This window comes from Sebastes fasciatus, chromosome 20 (assembly GCF_043250625.1).
Source record: "Sebastes fasciatus isolate fSebFas1 chromosome 20, fSebFas1.pri, whole genome shotgun sequence".
Classification (NCBI taxonomy): domain Eukaryota; kingdom Metazoa; phylum Chordata; class Actinopteri; order Perciformes; family Sebastidae; genus Sebastes; species Sebastes fasciatus.
In genome coordinates this window covers 12980919-13005252 of record NC_133814.1, presented here as the reverse complement: position 1 = coordinate 13005252, position 24334 = coordinate 12980919, and the positions used below count along the sequence as shown (strand labels likewise).

At 42.2% G+C, this 24334-nt stretch overlaps 2 protein-coding genes across 9 annotated transcripts in view; one reads left to right on the top strand and one right to left on the bottom strand.

Annotated features, from left to right (window-relative positions):
• The window catches only part of LOC141758856 (liprin-alpha-3-like), a 107312-nt gene that overhangs the window by 1761 nt on the left and 81217 nt on the right, over positions 1–24334 (bottom strand). The window lies entirely within an intron of this gene.
• Positions 1–24334, top strand: part of LOC141758858 (voltage-gated potassium channel KCNC1-like) — a 63324-nt gene that overhangs the window by 4338 nt on the left and 34652 nt on the right. For 6 of the 7 annotated variants that reach the window (XM_074620612.1, XM_074620611.1, XM_074620613.1 and 3 more), the window contains exon 2: positions 4752–5476. In XM_074620612.1, the coding sequence (XP_074476713.1) occupies positions 4856–5476 (621 nt within the window). In that variant the 5' untranslated portion in view covers positions 4752–4855. Of the gene's footprint in view, positions 1–3950; positions 4058–4751; positions 5477–24334 lie in introns of all 7 variants that reach the window. The other variant, XM_074620617.1, reaches the window with a different exon arrangement.

The window sequence follows — 24334 nt, the reverse complement described above, 5'->3', positions numbered from 1 at the left end:
CCGTCTTTTTTTCCCCCCTCCCTGCTTTCATTTTCACCCAAGATTGCTCATCCTATACCTCCACCGTACCTATACCTTCCTCCCCTACTCTCTCTCTAGCCTTTTCTCTCCTTCTCCATCTCCATATCCTCTCCCTATCTCTCTCTCCTCCCCTCTGTGATTGGTAAAGGTTTTTTGCTTTTTTCCTGCCAACTGCTGGGTCTGTTCCGCATAGTCAGCACTCCTCCAAATTCCTCCCTTGCCTTCGATCTCTCTCTCTCTCCCTCTCCCTCTCACTCTCTCTTTCTCCCTCTCACTCTCTCTCTCTCTCTCCATCTCTCTCTCTCTAGCGTGCGCTCTCCTCCCCATCCCCCCGGTTACTGCTGCTGGTACCTCACAGTCAATGCATCCCATAATCCCGTGCTCCCTCCCCCTCTTGCTGCAGTGTTTCTGCTAATATATATTAGCGTCAGTGCAGCCTTTGTGCACGAGCCATGCGCACGCTGTTTCTCTCTCTCTCTCTCTTTCAGCCCCATTCGCTCTCTTATCTCTCCATCCATCCACTGCATCTTCTCTTTCCCTAAAGGTTCACAATGATTAAGCCTCATTTCGCCCTCAAAAAATGCGTTTCTGAGTCTTGTTTGTTGCAGCCAGGTGAGTGTGTGTGTGATTGGATGCGTCTTCCTCCCCTCCCCTCTCGCTATATCTTTCCCCTTGTGTGTGTGTGTGCAATGTGAGGCAGTATAGTAGCAGGGTGGCGCAGGACATGGTGGCCAAGGCAGGAAATGCTGCAGGAGAGAGAGCGAGAGAGAGAGAGGTGGTGGTGGTGATGGAGATTGTTCCTCCCCCTCCTCTTCCCACTTTCTCCCTCAGTTTTTAGCCTCATGCTTCCTCCTTCTCTGCCTTCCTTATCACCTCTGCGCTTTTTTACATCACCACTGGATCTCGACCTCCATTTTGCACCTGCAGCTCACCTCCATACCCTCCATGCCTCTCCTCCTCCTCATGCTTTCCCCCTTTTTTTCCCCAAGCAATTGTGTACTGCTGTGATGGAAGTGCTGAGGCTGGCTCTTGTGCTCCTCTGTTTTAAGCTGAAACCTTCAAACTGCGGACTTTCTCCTGAAATGCAGCTATAGAAAGCACATGCCCTGAAGTCATCAAGATCACTAATCTGGTCTTGTTCACAACTACTTTAATCAGATTTCACATTTTAAAATCTTCCAGTGTAATACGTTCTGAGGAAAGGTGACCTATCCAAATTGACCTCCAAATTTCTTTTTTAATGCATGAAAGAATACTTAAGGAGATTTTTTAAAATCAATAAGCTCAACCACACACTACTCCTAGGGAACAAAAATACATTTAACCACAGTAACAGACTTGTGGCTGTCCGTGTATAAAATATTCAGCAGTTCACCAATAAGCTGCAGCTGCCCATGAAGTGGAAGTAAGGGGCGCGGGGGAGTTACAAAGCGAAGCCCAAAAAAAAAAAAAAAAGTCATCCAAGTGATAAAAGTTCCACAGTTGAGATCACAGAAGCTGCTTCTGGAGAAAGTTGAGTATCCTGTTAGCTGGAGGAGAGTTTGTCCCAGAGAGAGAGAGAGCGCTGTCCATGGTGCTGAAATCTAATCCATTCCACAACACAAGCAGGTCCCTGCTGGAGAGCTCCACAGGACAGAGATGTTTTTACACTGTGCATGCCTGAACTCACTTTCAAATTGTTCTGTTTTAGATGTTATTGCAGGTTATTCCCTTTCCTCAATAAAATTAGTCCTGATTTCTCTTATTTCTAGAGTTTTTTTTAGTTGCAAAGATGCAGACTAAACTACTTCTGCAGAATGATGCAGTACAACTCTGAAACTCATGAGTGCAGGATTTTTTTTTTTTGTCAAGCAAGCAGATTTGATGATCCTGCAGCAAACACTGCAAAGACTTTGGAGATTTGAGGAAAAAGTAGAAATGTAAGGCTTCAAATACATCCATTTTTAGTTTTTTTTTGTGCTTTAATTTTTCCAAACTCTGACTGCATTCCCATGCAATAGCCTTGGTCTTAGTAGATCTTACCTGAGTGTTGTTAAGTCCAGTATCTTCAAAAAAATGCACAAAAAAGGATACTTTTCCTACCAAAAAAAAAAAGAAATACAAAAACAACGGCAAAATAAATAAATAAATAAATCTGTAAAAAACCCCAAAGAAACTCAATGTCACTTTGAGATCTGAAGAGACAGCAAACTTTTCCATGAACAAAAAGTTGTTCCTTCAGATAAAAAAAGTGCATCAAAACAAACAGAGTAAACACTAATAACAAGTAAAGAAAGAAAGACTGCAGTGTCCTGCGTGACAGGAAGCAAAAGTGTGATGGGACAGAGGAGGAGAGAGTTGACCCAAATTGAAGGAAGCTGACTTTGGGGGGAAAGAAAGAATGGGACAGGACGAGCAAAAGAGGGGAGAGATGAAAGAAAGAGAGTAAATGCAGTGAATGGGGGGAGGGAGAGAAAGAAGAGAATGAAAGAATGAGAAAGGGGGCACTGGATGGGAATAAGACAGTGTTGTGAGAGGAGGATGAAGAGGAGGAAGAAATGACTCTCCTCCTTCAATGAAATGTGATTCCTTTATGCGGAATATGAGAGCGAGCGAGGAAGAGAAAGTGAGGAAGAGAGAGAGTAGTAGGAGGCAGAGGGAGAGAGGGGGAGGGCCGGTGAGAGCACACAGGAGAGGAGGGGGGGAGGAAGAGGAGGAGGAGGAGGAGGAGAGTGGTGCATTTCTTTGAATAGAGAAAAAGGTTAACAACATAGATGCATAGCATGTATGGGCTTCCTCGCTGGGAACGCATGTCTTTTCAGATATCCCCCCCAGGATGGAGAATAATCTGACCTCGCTGCTGGGAGAAACAGGGAGAAAGAGAGAGAGAGAGAGAGAGAGAGAGAGAGAGCAAATAACTCTGGCTTTTTACTGCAGCAGAATTCATTCACTTTTATAGTGCACTCTCCTTTTCGATGCTCTTCCTCCTCCTCCTCCTCCTCGCCCCCTTTACACACTCTCTACAAACCCCCTTCCTCCACTAATAGGGAAGAGACAACATTACACTAGCTGTTCACTGTATGTGAGTGTGCTGCATTCACTTTCTTTCCCTCCACTCTCTCTCTCTCTCTCTCTCTCTCTCTCTCTCTCTCTCTCTCTCTCTCTTTCAGGTCTTTGTCTGCCTTGTTTTCCTGATTTTCCTGTCCTTTTCGATCCTTCCATTAAAAATCAGATTTATGGCCTCCTCCTCCTCCTCCCCCCCCCCCCCCCCCTCTCTCTCTCTCTCTCTCTCTCTCTCACCCTCTGTTCCTCTTCTCCATCTCTACATGTCTTTACACACACACAAGTGTTGCAGAGAAGAGCATTGGCATAATTGTGCATCGCATGAATCTCAGTGCGGTCGGAGGGGGCTGCAGCAGCAGTGTGTGTATAGCACGCACATAAGGCTGATTGAGGAGATCTAACATTAGTACGGACACCACACTCTCGGGAGGCAATTAACACACACAAACACACACACACACACACATGGTCCTGCACCACTTTACATCAGAGAGGCATTCTAGGGGCTTGGGGGAGAAAGAAGCAGAAAGATGGAGTTTTTCCCTCTTTCTCCCATCTTTCCTCCTCACACACTCTTTGGTACCCATGCAGGCAAAGGAAAGGAGAGCAGGGATGGGGGGAGGGTTGGGGAGGAATGGGGGACGAATGGGGGGATGCTCAAGTGTCAGTGGTCTAATAAGGGAGAGGATTTGAATGACATGACCAAGATCAATTGAGAGATTGCTAGTTTAAGGAGAGGGAGGGAGCAAGGGAACATCACAATAGCTTATTAAGACATCTTCTCATCACTGTGGTGTCAACAATCAGCCTGTGAGGAGGTGATGCTGACTCATGAATCTGCTTCCATATGTTGGCACTAATAAATTGAAGGCATCTTTCTGCTCCAGGATGTTAAAAACAACTTTGCCACCCATCATTTCCCATCCCTCTTTCTCACTCACTGCACCTGCACAAGGTCGTCCTGCAGCCCTTCCATCCATCAGCTGATTATCAAGTGACTAATTGCACATACAGCTGGCATTATAGCTGCACGGGTCTTCAATTTGTATTGCAATGTTGATAATCCACATCTATTTTCTCCCCTTTTCTGCTAAAAATGTTCTGCCCTTTTTTCTCTCTCCCCTGCAAACTCCTCAGACTCTTCCCGCCTCCTCCTCCTCCTCACACACTCTTTGGTACCCATGCAGGCAAAGGAAAGGAGCAGGGATTGGGGAGGAATAGGGGGGGGGGGATGCTCAAGTGTCACAGTGGTCTAATAAGGGAGAGGATTTGAATGACATGACCAGATCAATTGAGAGATTGCTAGTTTAAGGAGATGATACATTGATGAGAGGGAATAAGCTTATTAAGACATCTTCTCATCACTGTGGTGTCAACAATCAGCCTGTGAGGAGGTGATGCTGACTCGTGAATCTGCTTCCATATGTTGGCACTAATAAGTTGAAGGCTCTTCTGCTCCGTGGATGTTAAAAAAAAACTTTGCCACCCATCATTTCCCATCCCTCTCTCTCACTCAATGCACCTGCACAAGGTCGTCCTACCATCAGCTGATTATCAAGTGACTAATTGCACATACAGCTGGCATTAAGTCTCTTAATTTGTATTGCAATGTTGATAATCCACATCTATTTTTCTCCCCTTTTCTGCTAAAAAAAAATGTTCTGCCCTTTTTTCTCTCTCCCCTGCAGACTCCTCAGACTCCTCCTCCCTCCTCCTCCTCCTCCTCTTCGGTTTCTCTCATCCTCTCCATCCCTCTCTCCTCCTCCCCCCCCCCACCCCCACCGGTCCTCCTATGCTCAGCTCGGTGTGTGTATCCTCTTTCAAAGGGCGCAAGGGTGGGAACAAGTCGTCCAGCAAAGCATGTTACAGCGCAGACATGACTTGTCCGTCGGAAAGCGAGAAGATCGTGATAAACTGCGGGGGGGTGCGGCATGAGACCTACCGGAGCACCTTAAAGACGCTGCCCGGTACCCGCTTATCGTGGCTCACCGAGCCGGACGCCTTCAGCAACTTCGACTACGACCCCAAATTAGACGAGTTCTTCTTCGATCGCCACCCGTCCGTGTTCTCCTTCATCCTCAACTACTACCGCACTGGGAAGCTGCACTGTCCCAACGACGTGTGCGGTCCTCTGTTCGAGGAGGAGCTGGCTTTCTGGGGCATCGACGAGACGGACGTGGAGGCGTGCTGCTGGATGAATTACCGGCAGCACCGGGATGCGGAGGAGGCGCTGGACAGCTTCGAGAATCCGGAGCCGGACGCATCGGACGATGAGCCGGCGCTGGGAGGCGCGGATGGAGACTTGAAGAGACTGTGCATGCAGGAGGACGCGAGGAAAGCTGGCTGGTGGAAAACCTGGCAACCCAGAATATGGGCTCTGTTTGAAGACCCCTATTCCTCCAAATATGCCCGGGTGAGTTCTCCTGCATGTCTCTCCTCCACCTGGAGAACTTGTTTCTGTTGCATATTCTGCCTCAGAGCTCACTGCTTGAGTCATGATAAGTTTCTAGAATTCTAGAATTAGAATCTAGAATCTAGAATCTAGAATTAAAGTGGATGATTTGATGTGCATGAATGAGCCAAAATAGCTTTTAAAAACACCTTTCTCATATTTTAATGATTATTTTGAACAAATAATTATACAAAATTATATACAAAAACATGTATTTTAATGTTAATCTGAAGAGCAAAAAATGAATTTAGCAAATCGGGACAGCACCAAAACAGCAAATTCCAGTATAGAATATGCATTTTTCTGCAAAATAAATGATGGGACCTGTTGACTTTTTTTTGTATTAAATGAAAAAGAAACGTGCCCTGATATAAAATTGACAATTGCTTGTAGTGAATATTTAGTCAAATTGATGAATACAGCCAGTGGACATGACATCTACCCCTAATTATAGAATCACTCCCACATTGAAACCAGTCCCTCATAAGTATGACTGTAGGTATGTGTCGACAGGATGGCTTGTATTAAACTGCAGGATATACTAATATTGAATAATTAATGCATAGGGAAAATGGTATGGCAGCAATATCTATTGGTACACTGTTAAGAATTTCCCAGTAAAATAACAGTAAAGAACTGGCAGCAGGGTTGCCTTTATGTTACTGTAAAATTAACATTATTATATTGTCGCTGAAATTTACAGCTTTGTACTGTTCCTTCATCCCTGCACAGACAAACCACAGCTGGTCACATTTCAACAGTAAACACTTTCAGCTAGTAATGTTTTTTTGTGTGTGACTCAGGGATGCCTGTGATTACAAAAAATACTGTAAATCAAGACCATTTACATATAAATCACAAAGGAAACATGTAATTTTTAAAACATTTTCTGTCATTTTGAAATACAGACAAAAAACGTAAAATTTCTTGAAAAGAACTGTAAAAATGATTTTTTTTACAGTGTATAGGAGGGGGAAGAAAACCTGTTAGTCAACACCAGCAAACACTTTACAGAAGCATTATATTTTAGCTGCAGTAGAAAAATGATGCACATGCATTAAAACCATCTAGAAATTTAAAACACAGATGCAGAAATTAAGACAGCAATGAGTGCACATAGACAACTACAGCATGCACATTACAATCTGCTCCTTAAATACTCTTAGTTCAATTCCCTGCACAGACAACCACAGCTGCACTGTTAAGAATGTCCCAGTAAAATAACTGACCGCAGGGTTGCCTCTATGTTACTGTAAAATTAACAATATTATACTGTCACTGAAATTTACAGCTTTGTACTGTTAATGAAAAATACAGTTTGAACTGTTTTTTTTTTATTAATTTCACATTATTTTACAGTTAATTTACTGTTTAAAGATACATTATATAGCTGTTTTTCACCTTTCTTTTACATTATCTTACTGATTTGTTTTAATGCACTATTTAGGTTGTATTTTTTACATACATTTTAATAAACATAATTTTTTGCCTAGATGAATAGATTTAGCAGGTTACAGACATAGGAATAGTCACACTAAATACAATTAAAGGCACTTGTTAGGAAAAAGGCTATAATAGACTTGTTGACACTTTTCCCAAAATGTCTGTCTATAGCTGGCTAAAAGCACAGAATGCAAACCATAACACCATGTGAGTGAAGAACAGAGCTAATTCACTGATTTTACAATCATGTACAATGTACAAGCCTCACATGTGCAGATCAGGTCCCAGAATTAAAAAAACACTGCATGAAACTGTTACTGATGATACTTTAGACAGCTGATCAGCAGTAAAGTGATGTTTTTTAAGAATGCATTATAGTTCAGTTAAAAAACGGCCTATTAGCGTAATTTAACAGGTTTTCTTTTGTATTAACAGTAAAGCACTGTTTTTAGCAATAACAGGTTAATACTGTTGAAATCCTGCTGTAAATTAACAGTAATTGTTTACAGTGTGCATATTCTGCCTCAGAGCACTGCTTGAGTCATGATAAGTCTTTAGAACTTTATTGTTTTGTCCACATTGAAACCAGTCCCTCATAATTATGACTGTCGGTATGTGTGTCACCACCTGACAGGATGGCTTGTATTAAACTGCAGGATATACTAATATTGAATAATTAATGCTGATAGCATAGGGAAAAATGGAAAATGGTATGGCAGCTATATCTATTGGTAGATGATGGGTACTAGTTGATATAACAACCAAGGTTTTTTTTGCCAAACACATCACCTCTTATACTTGATATATGACATGTTTCAGACGAGCTGGATTCACACTGAATGCCGTTTTTTTTATTGCTATCATAATTCCTATCCTGTTACTTGAGCAGGTTTAATACATACCTGCCTCTAAACGTGCCATCCGCTGCGCGTCCTGCATCCAAACACCTTCATTAGGTCATATTTGTTCCGTTTACGATACACATCAATGCGGCGTATTTCATGGTGGTCTTATTTATTGTGGCACCGCACTGAAGACGCTCATACGACGCCCAAAGTGCATGTCTTTACCCACATTTGCCCTTGGTACTGCTACAGTCTGCTGGTTTTTGTCCCAGTTGAATGCTACATGGCTTTTACGCACGGGGCTTCATGCCGTTACGCACAACTTGCTCCTGTTTTGGATTATTGTTTTCATGTAAATACTTAATGATCTATCTCTCAAGAAGCAAACGTTTGATGGCATTTGATCATACAGGTGGAGTAACAAGTACCCCTGGCTGTGTTTTTGATCCCTGCTTACATGAAAACAGTTACACTGGGCTTGTGGGCTCTTTTTTTCCCCGAGACCCCTCCAGTTACAGACAGATCTAGCTGCTTGATTCCAGCTGCTTTGATTTGTGTTTTAGTGATATAGTTTGATCATCCTTGTCTTGTGCTTTTGTTGGTACTATTTTGCTGTCATGAGGGTGTGTGAGGACCCCATGGATACTGTGCATAATGCATGTAGACAGTCAGCAGACACCTGCAGTGGCCAATTCATGCCATCACGCTGTGGAAAAAAATATAATTTTAAAACATAAATCACAGCACACCCAGCAATACATGCATCTATAATCACTGACGAAGACAATAACTGCACACCTACTCTCTTTTTCCAACACACATACACACCTCTTCTGGCACCAGGTATAGATCTGCATACCTGGAGTCAGTTCCCTCCAAAGGAAGAGAAAGTGTTGGGCTGTGACAGACAGATAGTCTGGTTAAGGCCACCTGATCCGCCTCTCTGGACTTGGGATCAGGCAGGAAGTGCTTCTCTAAGTGTCGCTCTCATCCCAATCGGATTGATTTCTCACCATCCCACCCCTCTCTACCCCTGCTCCGTGCAACAAAACAGCTCGCAGTGGGGTAGTTCTTTGCTAGAATGTCCAAATGTTTGTATGAGAGGGCTTCAGGGTTTGGATTTTCAAATAGCAGATCGTAGATATGACAAGAAGAGCGATGCAAAAAGTATGCTTGATATGTTTATGTAAAGAGATTTGGTGCTGAATTATCATTCAGCAAGAGGAGGCAGCGTTTGCAGCATTGCCATACCTCGGATTCAAGCTACTGTACCTGCTGCTAGAATGCTGTATATTATGTAATGATCTCTGGTTACAGTGGCCAAGATCTCATGAATCATACAAAAAAAATCATTGAGTGTAATGGCTGCAGATAGTGGTGTTTGTGACGGCAACATTGGGGGTTATGCAGAGTACAGAGCAGGTAGTAGGTGGGATTCATTTCAATGGCTGCACAGCACCAGTCTCTATTTGTGGGTGAACGCAGCCCCGTTTCTCTCTCTGTAGGTCTAATAAACCAGCACTATACGTCAAACAGCGTTGTGACCCAGATCACTCGTTTCTTTTTTCCTACCGTCGCTCTATCTAAAAGTATCCTGTTCGACGTGGCAGAACCTTTTGGTCTTTTCGGTCCTGAGAGATGCAAATTATATGTGGAGAGAAGAGACGGAGAGATGGAGAGAGAGAGAGAGAGAGAGAGAGAGAGAGAGAGAGAGAGAGAGAGAGAGAGAGAGAGAGAGAGGCTAGGACAGAGGGAAAAAAATGAGATGCTGATGTGGAAATACAATGAGACAGATGAGAGAGAGACAGAGGGAAGGAAGCGGGAGACGAGAGGAAATAAAGGGAGACAGGAGGAGAGACATTACTCTAATGATTTAAGGAGTTTTTGTTTGCATGGCTGTGATGTAACGCATCAGCAATCAATGTTTTGATCAGAGCGTTTCGACACGCATGCAGGTTTTTTTTTTCTTCAAATTTCCACCTCCTTCTCCGCACATGATCGTGTGTGAAGCTCTGCTCGTGGATCTACCGTAGCAGCAACAGCAGCAGCACACACATGTACAAACACACACATGCTGGTGTCTGTGCTGGCTTTTCTGCTGCAGTAGACACGGGAGAGAGGAGGGGGAGCACTGGAGGAAGAGAAAAGAGGTGGAGTGGGAGTGAGAGGGATAGACGGAGCGAGGGAAATGGAGAAGGGGTGCGATAGCGGAGGGGAAAAGAGGGAACAGGGGCTGAGAGGGAGACGAAGAGGAGGAAGAGGGGTATTGAGATAAACAGGGAGGAGGTGACAACCACAGGGAGAAAGACGTTGTATGATGGGGGTGGGGACCCTTGTCTTTGTATCTTCGATTATCTGAGAAGGCTTGAGCCATCCAATCCTACTACCCCGGCCCTCCTACCTGCCTATTGATTGATAATCAATTGATTATCTTCTCTTTTTTGTCTGTTTTTAAAGCCATTCTCTCTTCCTCTCTCTGAGAATGCTCATAAGGACTAATGCTTATTCTACTCTGTTGGACGGTAACACAACCGTTAACCCATTGACTGAATTTATGGACCTATACGTTTCTGTTTGATGAGGTGTTATACAATACCATTTGCATGTGATTTCTTTATTGATCTGCCCCTGGTTGACACAGATTTTGATCTACTACCTTACTGTTTTTAAACTGTAATCTGCCTGAACGACAATGATCCTAATTGAATATCCAAGGATCCACCAGTATCGATGAACAGTGGTTATGGTTTTGTGTGTTTTTTTGTTAATGAAGGTAATCTAATCTGATGTGATCACTTGCCGCTCAGATGGTGTCAAACTAAGATGAAGAAGGTAGAAAATAAGCCCTTAAGATAAGGGATATTTTTTTTTAAATTAAATGGTACAGCTACTGAAAGTAATATTGGAAAGTTGTTGAATATGTCAGGTGTTACAAGTTACATACGCATATATAGATAAACAAGCTTTAAGTGAGCATTAAACTGTCAATTTTGGACATCAAAAGTCTGGATAAAGGAGGTTAAGTTGAGTGAATGTGACACACATTAATTCAGTGTAATTTCTCGCATTCTTAGAAATATGCAACCCGATATCAAAGCGTGTAATAGACCTGCCCGTCCACCAGAGGATAGCGTGTCAGTGTCACGTTTTATCTCTCCGAGGCGTGAATATTACACGTGTTTATGAAAGTGCAGTACCAGGGGGCAACAAAACCACTTAGTTAAGTTTAGGAAAAACATCATGGTTGGGATTGAAATAAGTTCGTAAACTAAGTACAATACGTACGAAAACACGTAACATAAGTATGGAAAAAAAACATGCCACGAACATCACTAACGTAACTTAAAAAACAAAACACCGGTCTCGACCACCAGCTCGTACCACTCGTACTTTGCCGTATGAAATCCACTGCTGACTATCTGTATGGTGCCCTATAATGTCATCCCACTGTCCCACAGGTTTCGTTGTGTTTTGGTCACTTCCAGTTTCGCACCAGAACGGCACAGTTGTCTTTGTCAGCAATCCTCCTGACAAAGCACCATTTGTAGCTCAGCATGTACAAGATGCCCCTTTGCCCCCTCCAAATGGGACTTTGGTTCATTTTCGGTCCAGAGCCCACCCTCTCCCTGAAGGTCATGCCTTGTGGTTCATTGTTTGCTATCCTTTTTTTCCCCACAGTGTTCAGTGCTGGAACGCACAATGCTGTCATAAACACATATGTGACCTGCCGCTGTGCCGGACGGCCTCAGAACAGGTCGTCTCCTTGTAGAAAACCTCTGTTGTGGACAGAAAATAGAAAAAAGATGTACAGTATTGATAGGCGTCAGTGTATATATAGATATGGTGTTGGGTGGAAAAGAAGATGGCCCAGGGCAGGGTTTGGTGATGTTACCATTTTTGTCAGGGACATTGCGTTACATTATTAGGGGAGAAGACCTTGTGACAGAGTAGATGAGTTCTGTGTGGGTTTGGAAAGACAAAAGTTTTTTACTTCTCCAACTAGCCAGTTAAAACACCTGCATCGTTTTCAATAAAGCATGCTGTCCTCTTTTGATTTTAACCAGTATCAGACACATTCATACTTGGTCACTTCTAATTTTGAATTGTCTTGTGAGATCTTTTTGCACTAGTTTTGATTGCCCCAATGCCACGTAGTTCCACGTACACTACCTCCCGACTCTGGTCGGAGCTTAATGGGAAGTGTGGTGAAGGTGACTGTGAATTCTGCAAACCCTGGATTCTACTTGCCTTGTTCTTCTGTTATTTGTTGTGTTTACCCATTATGCTCCAGGGAGAGTTAACATCACAGCTGCCACTATCATTACCTGTATCTTAAAACAGGTCAGCTGATAGACTGTCGTCAGGCAAATAAATAGGCGTTATCAGTCGCTATAAGCATCATAGATGTGGGTCAATAGGGGCCTACTACACCCACTAGTAGGTTTTATCTTCTATCCACATGGTAGATCACCAAAAGGAGGTATAAAAGAAGATGACAGCGACCTCTAGCAACCGTAGTAATTATGACAGGAGCAGAAGTGGAAGTCAGGTGCTGTAGTATAGACAGTGTGAAAATCCCAAACTGGGGGGCGGGACCCCTAAGGAGGGCCCAGAGTTATAAAAAGGGGGAGGCGCAGCGAGACTAAATATTAATGATGCATAGCTCTGCACTGGCCTCAGGCATTTTAAACCTAAAGAAGTTGTAGTTATGTTGCCTAAACCTAAAGAAGCCTTTTTGTTTGTGTTCAAAATGTAACGTTGCATTTAGTTTTACATGTTAAAACGTGTTGCTTTTTAGTTTCACTTTCACTTTTACAACGTAGTAGGCGTAGTAGGCCCCTAATGACCCACATCTATGCCGCTTATAGTGGCCGATAACGCCTATTTAAAGGCCTGATAACAGTCTAACCAGGTGAACAGGTGCACCTCACCCTAAAACTGCAACAAAGACGTCCTTCTCCTTAGTGTACAAACATCCAAAGCTTTTAGTGTCCCTCAGCAGTGTCCCAGTGTTCAAGATGATGTGAAATAGAGATGATGCTGCTCTTTTGTGAACTGAAAGGTCTTAAGTGCGTTGAATTAAACTTTTACTTTCAGCAGTGGGGTTTGGTATTCGTGCTTCCACGTTGTTTCCATTCAAACTCCGACCCCGCTGAAAGGCTTATTTCCCACTTCCATTCTTGTGCCTCTCCCTGTGGGCTGCGTCTGAAAATAGCAAAGAGAGGGGAAAGGAGGCCTTAATTTCATTCGCTGGTGGCAAATCTGTTCCTCCATTACTGGTGAGAGGACGAGACTATGTGTAGGACCGGAAGGATGGAGGGAGGTATTCTTAAGTGCTCATCAGGTTTATTAAGGTAAACTGTTTTCCTCAAGCGGTAGTAGCTGCTGGCAGGGGCGTGATAATTAGTCAACCTGCCTCTCCTGAGCCTGCAATTGGTAAATGTATCGTGTTCTGTTTCAATTTTCCCTGACAATGTTTTGTACCGCAGGCCTTCTCATGTTGTCTTTGCATCCTGGGAAGTCCCAGTCCCTCCGTTTGTTGCCTTGTAACTTGAGCACTGTCTGTTGGCGATACGTTGCTGGATAGATGCTCGATGTCTCATAACAAGGGCTGAGACATGATCTCTTTGTTAAATAAGTGAGAAGCACTTTAAAGGGGTATAAACAGAAAAAACTGCAGTGTTTGTGATTTCGACGCTTTAATAGTATTACTACAATACCAGTGTTTCCTCTGGGATTTTTTTCAGCAGCAGTGTTGATGCGCGTGATTATTATTTTGCACCACCGGAAGATATTTAGCGCGTCCGCTGACACAAGAAGGGCTTTAGACACGTATTTGTACACAGTTGTAGATGTCAATTTCCTCTGTCTCTTTCCTCTCTCTCTTCTCTTTCCATACTTTCCTGTCTCGCCTGTACTACCTGTCATCCTGTCATCCTGTCTAATGATGGAATATATGACGTTAAGTACTTGATTAAGCAACCTATAAGAATTAAATCAAATAACTCCTGCTAGACATTTTCACATTTCACATTCAGGAGACAAAATCCACGCCTCCCCTCGTTAATTTTATCCAACTAACCTCAGCGTCATGATGACCATCATCAGCTTTTCTTTTCTTTACCAAGCAGTTTACCAAACTCATCTGAAATGTCAAAAATCTATGATTTGATTAACAAGCTACAAGTGTACAGAAATTTACAGGGATCACATTTTAGAAAAAATGGGTGCTGTGTAGGTCTGTCAATATTGGCCAAAAATGACGTTCAAATATTAATTTTAAAATAAATACACAAGTTGAAAAATATAAAAAATACTGTTAGATGTTTATGAACATGTGGAGGAAATGGTGGAGATTATTGATGTATTGATGTTAGGTAATTGTTGAGGTAGAAAACACTATTAGCTGTTGCCACATTACCAACAAGTTTGCTAATCAAATCATGACAGAAAACATAGAAACACCCACACCACCTAGGCATAAGCCTAATGTTGCATTCATTTATAAACCGAGAATTTGATCTTATATTTGCTACTCACGTTCCCCAATATGCGCCACGTTCCGCGTCGTCTACGTCTTTGCTGTACTTTGTTATAATAGGTAGGTAGAGAGGTAGCAAGAGAGCGGAGCCTCCGAATGACCAATAACTGTTAAACGGTGGCAATGTCTGGGGGTGTTCAATTTAAAATCCTCGCTCGTCCCCGTCTCTAGCTGCTTAAAGTAGAGATAGCGAGTTCATTGTGTTTGGGGAGATGATTATATTTGGACTGTCCTCGACCAAAGAAATTCTTAGTCGACTAACACTCGTACCATTTTGTAAACTGGTCAATTAGTTGATTTAATCAACAGATCTGTAAAACTGAGTTTTTAAGTGGATTGATACCACTTTTACAGAATTTTCCATTTTTATGTGCCCGACTATTTCTTGGCCGGGACCAGTAACTTCCTGGAGTCTCCTGGTTGCCTGGCAACAGCTCAGAGGCAAGAAACAGTTCGGCACATAACCCAGCGCATATTGTAATTTTTTTGTTTTTTTTCTACAGATTAAATAAAGGAGATTTACATTTTTAATTGACGAGCTTTAAAGGTGCCGGTAGACGTATTTTGTTACCTTTAGACAGAGCTAAGCTAGCTGTTTCCAGCTGAGCTAACTATCTGGCTCCAGCTTCATATTTACCGTATACAGACATGAAAGTGGTATTGATCTTCTCATCTAACTCTTGGCAAGAAAGCCTATTTTCCGAAACGCCAACCTATTCCTTTAAGTATCACATTACATCCCAGACAGAAGCATTTAACATGTTGTGTGATTATGTTGCAAAAAATGGCTTTTCCCATCACTCCAAAATACTTCTCTTTCTGTCCTTCTCAGCCATCTTCCTCCCCCTTCCTCTGCCTCGGTCCATTTAGCCATGCTGGTTAAGTGCTGAATCAGCGCTCCACACCACTGTACTGACAGTCAATTAGATGGACCTCGTGGCAAAACCCTGGACATTTTGCTCTTACGCTCTGGAATCGAAATGATTCAGGACACCGGCATGGTGGAGAGCTCACGCGGTGCCAGAGCCGATTACAGTGGTGGGAGTCTGAATTCTCTAAATGGGGTAAATCTTGTCAAATCACACGAGAGAGCAGCGTATTGTGTACTATAGTTGCACAGAACCGCCACGCGCACAAGCACATGTATATATAAACAAACAAGTACACAGTGTGCTCATACTCGCAGAGAAAAACTAGTCTTAATTGCGTGCTGAATCAAAAGTACTTTCGCTGCATCAAGATATAGTCAATTATTCATGAGCAATATCCAGCACATACTGTAACTAAAGAGAGATTTAACGTGGTATTAAAAGACATTCCCCCACTTCCATTACAACATGCATCTTACACTTGACCCCCTTGAACACCTGGCTGAACATAAATCACCCCCGGTGCGTTCACCTTTACACACTGGCCCATACTCTGTAAGTGTAGCTGCCCATAAACCATTCAGCTGAGCGTTCCCTTACAGCACGCAGATAAATCACTTCATGTTGACACGCCTCCTCATGTAACCCCGCAGGTCACTCTCACACATGCCAATGTCCCAAATAAATGCCTTTTAACAAAGACGTAGATCAACAAACTGAATGCTGATTAGCTGAAAGGTGTTATTACAAACAGGTTTTCCAATATGTCATAATTTTTAGGGCTGAAAACTAATGAATATTGTCATTATAAATCAGTCTGTAGTAGGGCTGTCACAATATCAGATTTTCACAACACGATTGTTGTGGCCAAAAGAAATCACGATATCTATAAAAAAAATTAAAATAATAATGCTTTCAGTCAAATTCATCTTTAACTTTGTTTATTTTGCATTTTGTCTCCTTTTTTGGCAAATTAATTAATTACACTCAAAATGTATTTATAAAATGATTTAAGAGGCGCTGGATTATTTACACAATGTTATATGTGCATTATTAACATGACGTCAATATTTCATTTTTAAATATCATGGTTATCGTCGATACCGGTATTTTGCACCACCCCTAGTCTGTAAATTGTTTTTATTAATCAATTAATTGTTTATTAACTAACTAAAAAAAAGTGATTTAATGAATTTCCATTTGAAATAATAGCAAATTCCCGCACACATTTGAGAAGTTAGAACCAGCAAATAATTGGTACTTTTGATTTAAATGATCAGTGAACTACCAAAATTCTTGATTTATTTTCTGTTAATGGACTAATTGTTTCAGCGCTAATCGTGTTACAATCGTGCAATTAAATTGTGTCATAGAATAATCGTCGCTGAGCATTTAGTGATTTAAAAAAAGAATAATTCTTATTGACAATTAATCTGTGGATTATTTTTTAGATTAATAAATTAATACACAAATGTAAGAAAATTGGGAAACACTTCATTTTACAGGTCCACAAATGTCATGGTAAATAGGTGATAAATAGCAAGGAACCTATTTGAAATTTCTTTGGAATTACTGTCAAATTACCCAAATATTTACCTAAAAATGTATCGAAAATTACTTTATTATAAACATTATTTAATAATTATATTCTAAAATGGCATATAATCGTTTAAATAGGGCCCTTAGGCTTGAGAAGTGGTGCTCTTTATCAGAGGTGGAAAACCAAAACTAATAGAAGACACTTCTGATCAGGCACAATGATCGCAACACAAATGTAACTTGGTAGCTAATGTAATGATTCAGGGAGTTTTGTGAAAAATGGCCATCACAATTCTTAAATCCCAAGATGATGTCATCAATTTGCTCGTTTTGTCCGACAAACACTTCAAAACCTTAAAAAAATATGCAGTTCACTATCACATAACACAAAGAAAACCCTCATAATGAAGAACCTCAATTTAATGAATGTTGTTGATTAAGCATTGAGTGTATGGTTGGCCACGTGTGGTCACCCCGTGGCACTTAAACAGTATCGCTGCTCATTCCCTTGGAAAATGACATTGGAGGGCGTCACCGGGATAATTCCTGTGTGACCATCTGCTCCCTCGTGATTGTCCCTCCTGTCCAAGTGGCAGCGGAGTGGAGGCACAGAACGAATGACTACTACTTTAAATAGAAACGTGACATCGAAAGAAGTGTCTGATTCAGGAGTGGATTTGGATGGAGATGTATCAGAATGTCGTGTGGAGGTTTTGTTGAGATCATTCTCTCAAATTCAGGCAACTTTATATTCGTTTGTTTAACTCTGTGAACAGCTCGACATAGACAGGTTGACAGTTTAATACGTGTAGTGCTATTGTTTACCAAAAAGTCCTTTGTGCATGTCCCATTTCATTTTCAGTTTTATGATGGAGCTATGAGGTAGAGAGTTACTGAAGCACAGGGGCACAAAGACAGAGGGAGAAAGGATGGAGGGGGGTTAGAAAAAGAGGAGGAGGCATGAAGGCAGTCGGTCATCACAGCTGTTAAAACAGGGACAGCTTCGCCAAACTTGCTTTACGTGTCTCGAACAATACGAGGATGGAGAAAGGGGTGAGGAAGGGAGGAAAAAGGGAGGATCTGCTGAGAAAGAGGAGGAGGTGGGGGCTGCGTCGCAAGGACAAATGCACATAGCATGCTGCAGTAATCCGGACCGAATACAAAGCAGATGAGAGGGAACGGACACGTGTACAGTTCACTCACCTCCACACAGTATTTGTTTGTCTTCAGAAAGGTTTGACAGGACTGCAGTGGGAATTAAATGTGTGTGGGGGGGGGGACCTGAACGCTGCAGAGCAGATACAACAGTGTCGACTTGAGAGCTGTGTGTGTGTGTGTGTGTGTGTGGGAGAGCTTAGCGATTCAACTGTAGCGTGTCAAGGAGTTGAGTCATTCAGGGAATGTCTGAAACAGAAGTCTGTGTTGCGATTTGAAATTTTACCAGGATCACTTCCAAGAGCGCTGACCTCAGAGAGCCGGAGTTTCTAGCGCTCAGAAAATAAAGTATACGCGAGGATTACCCCGAGCAGAAGCTAATTATATCTTCCAAGTTCAGTGCCACCTTCCTCCAACCTCCATCCTCCTTCATCTCCTCCTGCATTCAGGTGTGTTTGATGAGCACACGTGTTTTTAGCACATATGCAATCATGCAACACATGCAACCGTGCCGTTACGTCCCTCTTGTCCACGCCTCACCTCTCCTGCCCTTCATTATCCCGCAGTGTCCCATGATAGGCGCTCTGTGACCCCTATCAGGGGCTCGCAATCTCCTGCTTTAACTGCCCGTCCCGGCTCAGACACACCAAACGTCCTCCACGCCATGTCGATTGCATTTCTCTTGAGGCGGTTCCTCTGGGACAGGAAGAGGGGAGGAGATGCTCTCAAGAATTTGATATCTCTTCTGATATTACCTTCTATCTATTGTCAGTCTATTTGCTGCTTAAAGCTCCACTATGTTCACCAGTTAGTCGCTAACTTTGTCCGTGTGCCGTTAAGTGCTAAGCAGGTAACATACAGTGTGTTTATCAGAGCTCCTGCATGCGTATGAGAGCGGTGAGAATGAACCTAAAGGGTAAAGTTGAGGGACATAAAACCAAAACAACGAGCTGAAAGATGCTAAAACGCTCCTTCGAGATGAGGGGTCCTGTAGAGTCGGGTAATAATTCTCTGTGGGTTTGTCACTATAAGCGAATCTCTTTCACATACAAATGATCATGTGATCCACTGTTGATAGAACAAAATTGGTTATAGCTGCTTTAAAATCAATCAATCAATCTTTTTTTATATAGCACCTTTGTGCTTTACAAGCGATTGACAAATATCATAATGATCAACAGTTACTCGAAGTAGTAAAAGGTTGATAAAACAAAATTAGTAAAATAGAGTATAAAATGGTATAAATAATAAAACCACTAATATTGTAAAACACTACTTTTAACATTTGACTAAATGATTATTCAGATAAATAAAAAAAGTTATAGATAATCACGAGTGTTTTCCGTGTTGTATTAACCGTTTTTAGTGACTTAATGCAGAATGACGGTTCGAATACTGTAACTGTGGTTAACATTCTCAGACACGTTTCATGGACCATGCCAGCATAACTTAAACTCACACAAGGAAGCCTTTAGGTTGAGGGTCATAAACGGCTAAAAGCCACTAAAGTAATTCATAATTCAACACGTAGAAAAAAATGCAACACTGAAAAGAAAATGAAAGACATCTTTTCTGTACTGCCCTCTCTTTCTCTCTCTGCCTTCCCCACTCAGTTGTGCTGCTTGTCCATTTCACACGCCATGTCCCTAAAGGGTCCTCTCCCTCTCTTTTGACATTTTAGTTGTTCTCTTTGTCTTGTTCAAGACTGTTTGACTGTTAGGTTTAGTTGTTTTTGTTAATCTCAGCCTAAATTACTCTGCAGCGGTTCTCAGAATCTAATGGTGATAACGACAACAGTGATGATGATGATGGTAAAAGTGAAGGCTATTCCTGTAACCCACCCAAGGTTATACTCACGCTGCACGCTAAGTGGCTACTTTGGAAGTCTCTGACTGATGGCCGCAGCCATTCACCTAAGATAATAGATTAATCACCTGATCCAAGTCTGACCCCGTTGCATCGAGGTTGCCCTTCAGGAAAACGTTCAATATTTCACATTGTTTAAATGTTCATTTTTCATGCCTCATTCATGTGCAGATTTCACATCATCCTTCAATGTCTTCTTATCATTGCTGACTGCATTAGTGGTTGCCCATTTGCTTTAACCCTCTGGGAAAGACTCCACATGCTCAGTCGTATACCGGGCGCTGTTCGTCATACTAATGCTGATCAAACATCGCCGTGAGCGTACGTGGAACAAAAGCACTGTTAATCAGAAGCAACATCCTTTATTTGTCTTTATATCTCTGTCAAGGTCACTCGCCCTTGACCTCATAAACGTCAATCTCTCATCGAACAATCAGCAGCCGGACTGCAACGATCGCAGCTCGGCTCCTCTACATTCAGCCCCTTTACGCCAGCTGTAGGAGCAGTGTTTGGCTTAGTCCTGTCCTTGGTGCCTGAAAGCAGAGGCTAACGCAGTGGTTGTCATGGTGACAGAGAGCCAGGCAGGGCTGTGGTAATACTGTAATGATAAAGCTCTTCTGGATGGTGCCGCAGTAAACACAGCGCCACTCGGGTCCCGTTAAGGAAGAGCACGGCGCACCGCCGTGCATGCAAAAACGCCTGTAGGGCTAATATCAGCTCCGTCGATCTCTCCTTGGTTATATCACTTACATTCATGCTCTCCCCAACACCTCCTCCTTTCTTCTTCTTCTCTATCTCTTTATTGCACTCTCACTCTCCGATGCCCCTGCTCTCTCTCCCCTTGATTGGTGAGATTCACGTCATTGTCTTCTCTCCTCCGCTCGTCTTTTCATCTCCTCTCCCTCCATTCCTTCACTCTCTCTTCTTCATTCATCCATCGGAACACAATCAACGCTCTCTATCATCAACTTCCTTTCACAGTCTCTCTCTCTCTCTCTCTCTCTCTCTCAAAAGCTCTTTCTCATTTGCTTCTCTCTCTCCATCTCTGACTCCGGCTCTTTTAAATTTATGTTGATGATCTTTCCAAATCTAATTTCAGAGTCTAGAGAGCGAGGGAGACTCTATTGGGCCTTGAAGGTCATTGGACTGCAGGTGTATCATGTGGTAGCTTTACTGTAGGGGGGATTCAACGCTTTAAGCTTCACACAAATATTACAGTGAGCATTAACATGGCCGTCCAGAGCCAGGACACATAACATACCTTCATGTTGCAGCGAGAAGAGGGATGGACGGAGAGGAAACAGACACAAAGTGCCCGAGGAGATAAATAAGTGTGAAGTGACAGATTGCTGCTCGTTCCTTTTATCATCTTCCTCCACCTCTTTCTTTCTCTCCGCTCGTCCCTCTCCATCACTTCAATGCAGTGCTCATGTAGTTACCACTCACTATCTGCCGATCAGCAAGTGTACGCACACACACACACCTCCTGTGCCCATAGGCTGTTTGTCTCACTCGTATTGTGAGTCATGTCCACACACACATTTGTGCCAGGCACTTACGCCAACACATGTAAACACAGACACATGCAGTCAACACACCGACTCATCCACACCTGATGTGTAGCTTTAGGTTAAGCAGTGGGGTGTTTCTCTGTTTGACATGCTGCTGCATATTTAAAAAGGACTGGCTGCTGTGATGGATTGATCAATATTGATTTGATGTGTAATCCACTGTGCGCTGCCTTCTTGAACTACTGTATCATTTGATTACTGAAACCATGAATGAACCTTTGTTTCATCACCAGCAATATTGTATTGTGGCTTTCAACTATAGCATGGTCAGATTAATAACAGTGCAGTAATGTAGGTTAAAGCTGCACTTAGCATGCTAATGTTAAAGGGATAGTTTGGGTGTTTTGAAGTGGGGTTGTATGAGGTACTTATCCATAGTCAGTGTATTACCTACAGTAGATGACGGTCGACACGCCCCCAGTTTGGAGAAAAAGACAGGAGTTACCACACGGAAGCAAAGCAATGTACTGCTGTGGACAGGGCCGGCGGCAAAACGCATTTTGGCCACCTAAAAGAGAGGCCAACCTAAAAAGAATCAATATCAGTTTAAAGGGACTATTTGTAACTTTCAGAAATGCTTGTTAACAGCGACACCTGTGGCCTTGAAATCAACGAAAGTCAGCGTCGAGCTCGCGCTTGCTCGCTCTAAATAGACATGAACGAGCATCACTCAACACAGTGAGGCGACACACGTCAGCTAAAACCACAATATCACTCTATATTTCAGCTGCTTGGCAGTAATGTTAGCTGACCAGACGAAGGTCTCTCCATGAATCACTGCTGATCCTAGTGTTGGCTTTTCCTGCCTCAGCGCAGGCTCAGGCAGCGGGGCTCAAGGGCTTAAAAAGTTACAAACAGTCCCTTTAAGTGTACGTTTTATTTATAATATTTTTGCCGGTTTACCTTGCTGTGAGACAGCTATACGGTCCCTGTTTCTGACGGGGAACTGAAGCCGTTATCTATGCTCTCACCCAAGCAACCAGACTCAATTAACAAAAACAATCATTATACCTTGCAGAAACGGGTTGCTGGTTTACCGCCACCTCGATCAGTTAGTTTTATGTGTAATTGTTCTGCGAGGTAAAATTTTTTTTTTTTTCATAGGGGTCTGGTGGGTTGCAAGGTAAAGGGACAACGATATTCTAAATGTAGCGTACACTTAAACTGATATTGATTTTTTTTTAGTTGGGCCTTTCTTTTGGGTGTCTAAAATACGTTTTGCTGCCAGCCCCATCCACAGCAGTACATTGCTTTGCTTCTGTGCGGTAACTCCTGTCTGTTTCTCCAAACTGGGGGTGTGCCGTCCGTCATCTACTGTAGGTAATACACCGACTATGAATAACTACCTCATAAACCCCACTTCAAATCACCCAAACTATCCCTTTAATTGCAGCCTAGTATTAATTTGTGCCCTTCTCAGACCTGCATGTATTTTGGATATTCATTGAATAGGGTCAGCTGTCATTGGTGCCTCCTCACCGTTATTTAAGGAACAAGTTTAGTATTTAAGTCTCAAGTTGTGAGACTGAAATACAGATGTGTTATCTCCTGTGTGTATAAGATTTCCCACCAGAGTTCCCACCTGACGCCAAAGTTTAATTTAGAGAAAGAGGGCAAATGTGCAGATCAGGAGAGGCTTTGCAGTTGCATCACAAATCTCTGGTGTCTTCGCTATACTCATACTGTACCAGCTAGACAAGACAAGACAAGATGGTTAGAAATATTGTTTCGGTGTGGGAGTATGTTAATTCAGGAATGTGTGAGTAAAGAAATAATAGTTCAGGGCTCATTGTTTTCTTTACTTTTGACTTTTCGATTTAATTTTAGTTTAGTTGTAGTTCATTTTCAGAGTGTTTGCTAGTTTTAGTGTAGTTTCAGTTTCTCAGAAAAGTTTAGTTTTAGTTTGTTTCTGTTAGGGCCAGGTATAATGTCTCAGAAGTAGCTACATATAGATACAAAAATACATGGTAGGAGAACTGTGTAGGAAAGGCCATAATGTTTAATGTTTAGTCTTCGATTGCAGCATAGCGCCATCTCGAGAAAAGTCAAGTCTGTCAAAAAAACGTAAATTAATTCACGTTCATCTTATTTTTGTTAACCAGGCAATATCGTTTCAGTGTAGTTTGAGTTTTTCTTAAAGGATATCGTTTTTATTTAGTTTCAGTTTACTAACAACACTGCTTATTTTTGTTTTAGTTTCAGTTTTAGTTCACTATACAGTAATAACTCTAAACCCCACAAAGTAGTTTCTTGCATCAGGAAATGAAACACCTTTTAGATGCATGCATGACATATAGTTTAAACAGACCTGCTATGAAGACTATGCTGAGCTACGTTTGGTTAAAACATGAACATTATTTTGACACTATCTAATATGTGGTGTATTTAAAGTGTCAGCTCAGCCTTAACAAAACTGTTTTGTGGTAGATTGTTTTTCAGCAGACAGCAATATATTTTTTTAAAACGGGTTATGCTGAACATTTGCAACCTCCTCGGTGTTGGAACCTCACATCAGGGTTTAGTGTCATTAGATGAGTGTTTTTGACATTATGATACATCTTGTTTAATGCAGCTTTGAGTCAGACGTAGTCATTTTAATGTCCTTTATATGTCCATTATATAATATGTAGGAAAAAATACACACTGAAATATCTCTGTCCCTCTGGTTGACAGAAGTTGATTTTATGGCTAAGGCCTGTCATTTACCATTAGACTTCAATCTCCTGACAGCTTTCCCTCTTTTTCTTCTCATCACACTCGTACTATCGTCATTTCTTTTGTGCTCTCTGTCCTCTTTGTCTTTTTAAAAGTCGTCTTTGGATGACAAGTCACATCACTTTCAGATCATCAGAACGATGAGCTACCTTAGCAGAACTTACGTCAGGATACTTCCCTCTGTCAGTGTTTGAATTAACTTTTTTGGCATTCGGTCCTCACCTCCTCTCTCACTTTTATCACGCTCTGTTCTTTCTTGTGGATTGCCTCCAACT